The sequence below is a fragment of the Buceros rhinoceros genome, unplaced genomic scaffold (assembly GCF_000710305.1).
Source record: "Buceros rhinoceros silvestris isolate BGI_N320 unplaced genomic scaffold, ASM71030v1 scaffold34098, whole genome shotgun sequence".
Classification (NCBI taxonomy): domain Eukaryota; kingdom Metazoa; phylum Chordata; class Aves; order Bucerotiformes; family Bucerotidae; genus Buceros; species Buceros rhinoceros.
This window is the reverse complement of record NW_010425758.1, coordinates 17,743-19,360: the sequence shown is the minus strand read 5'-3', so window position 1 is coordinate 19,360 and position 1,618 is coordinate 17,743. Positions and strand designations below refer to the sequence as shown.

General features: G+C 51.4%; 1 protein-coding gene across 1 annotated transcript in view; it reads left to right on the top strand.

Annotated features, from left to right (window-relative positions):
• The first annotated feature begins 1,115 nt into the window (after positions 1 to 1,115).
• TMEM74 (transmembrane protein 74) overlaps positions 1,116 to 1,618 on the top strand; it is a 1,281-nt gene continuing 778 nt past the window's right edge. Inside the window, exon 1 of the mRNA XM_010141260.1 lies at positions 1,116 to 1,562. Within this exon, the coding sequence (XP_010139562.1) occupies positions 1,116 to 1,562 (447 nt within the window). The remainder of the gene's footprint in view (positions 1,563 to 1,618) is intronic.

Genomic DNA, 1,618 nt, shown 5'->3' with positions numbered 1-1,618 from the left:
GGGGGAGGCGGCGGCGTGCTCCTGCCTGCCGGTGTGTGCGTGTGTGGTCTGCGCGCCGGTAACCTCTGCATTACTCGGGTCACACAGCTGCGTGTGGATCCAGCTGCTGCCCGCGCCGGCGGGGGGGCATTTCCTAGCGCGGCCGGTCCCCCCCGAGGTTCCGAGAAGAGCGTGAGTGAGCAGCTTCGGTTACCGATCACGTATATGCTGTAGGCGCACGTGTGTTTTCTACGCACGCAAGGCATTTATTGGGCTGCAGGCTTTTCCTAATGACACCGGGCATTCGGCCTCGGGGGGATGGATGGTGCGCAGAAGAAGGGGGTAATAATGAATTAATTGCAGATGAGAAGTAATATCCGTCTTTGAGTCATCAGCCTTTGAGGCATAATTTCATTCTGAAAGCTCTTAATCGAACGGGAGATCAGCTATAGGAAAGCACTGCTTTTCCCATGGGATTATCAGATTTCCACCAGAGAATACAGATCCTGGATTATTGAGCTACATGGGATTTGCGTGTTTTCTTCTGTCTGTGAATCTGAGTTTTAAATTCTTTATTTGGAAGGGGGTAGAGGACTTATTCACTTCTAAAAGAACAGATATCTCTTTCCTCTGACATTTTACACAGTTATTCTGGTTATCCTGTGCTCTGAAGATGACTTACTGCCTTAATTGGATATTGGTGTCAAAGGTTGATTAGACTCCCTAATAGATTTTGGATCTGCAAGAGGATTGCAGTTTTAAATGCGTGGTTAAAACAATCATGTTTGCCATTCCCCTCAAACAGTTGAGAGGAAGACTGATTTATTAAATTTGCGTTATCTTCTCCTTGGTTTATTAATGTGTCATCATGAGGTTGTCAGGTTTGGTTTTGTTGTTGTGGTTTTTTTCCCCTTTGCTATTTCATTTGCAGACCAAAAAGAAATGAATGTCAGAGAGGATTTGTTTAATCATTTAACAGCTGACACAAGCCATGTCCCTAACAAATGTTGGTGAAAGAGTAGAAGATTTCTGGGATACAACAGCTCCAGTACCGTGAAGCCACTTCAACGGGTCAGAGGCAGCGTTTGCAGAAGGATGCGGTAGCCCAGGAATCAGGGCTCACTGGGACGAGGTCAATGGCTTGCATGGAGCTTCTCTACCTGGCTGAGGAGAGCAGGCAGGTGCCCCTGGGCACTGCTGCTGGCTGGAGCCTGCTGTCCCCTCCCTATGAGGAGCAGCAGCAGCATGAAGGGGGGGAGGTGGACCCTAAAGCAGCCCTGCATTGTGAAAGGCATTGCAAGCGCTTGCAGAGGGGCCTTGTGGCTGAGCCCCACCAGGCACTCCAGCCCTCCCCAGCAGGAACCTTGCCCCAGGAGTACCTGGCACCCCCCAGCACCTCACAGCCCTTCCACCTGCCCAAGTGCTTGCCCGAGGGAGAGAATGGAGGGAAGAAGAAAGCCTGCTGCTGTGCCCAGGAACTTGAGACATCATTCACCCACGTGGATGAAAATGTAAATCTGGAGCATGCAAGAAGTACCCCCAGTCCTGCAGGCAGCCACTGCCAGGATGCCCCTCTGCAGCAGCATTCCCGCAGGGAGCTGCCACCCGAGGGGGTGCCTGATTATCCTTCCCTGGCCTC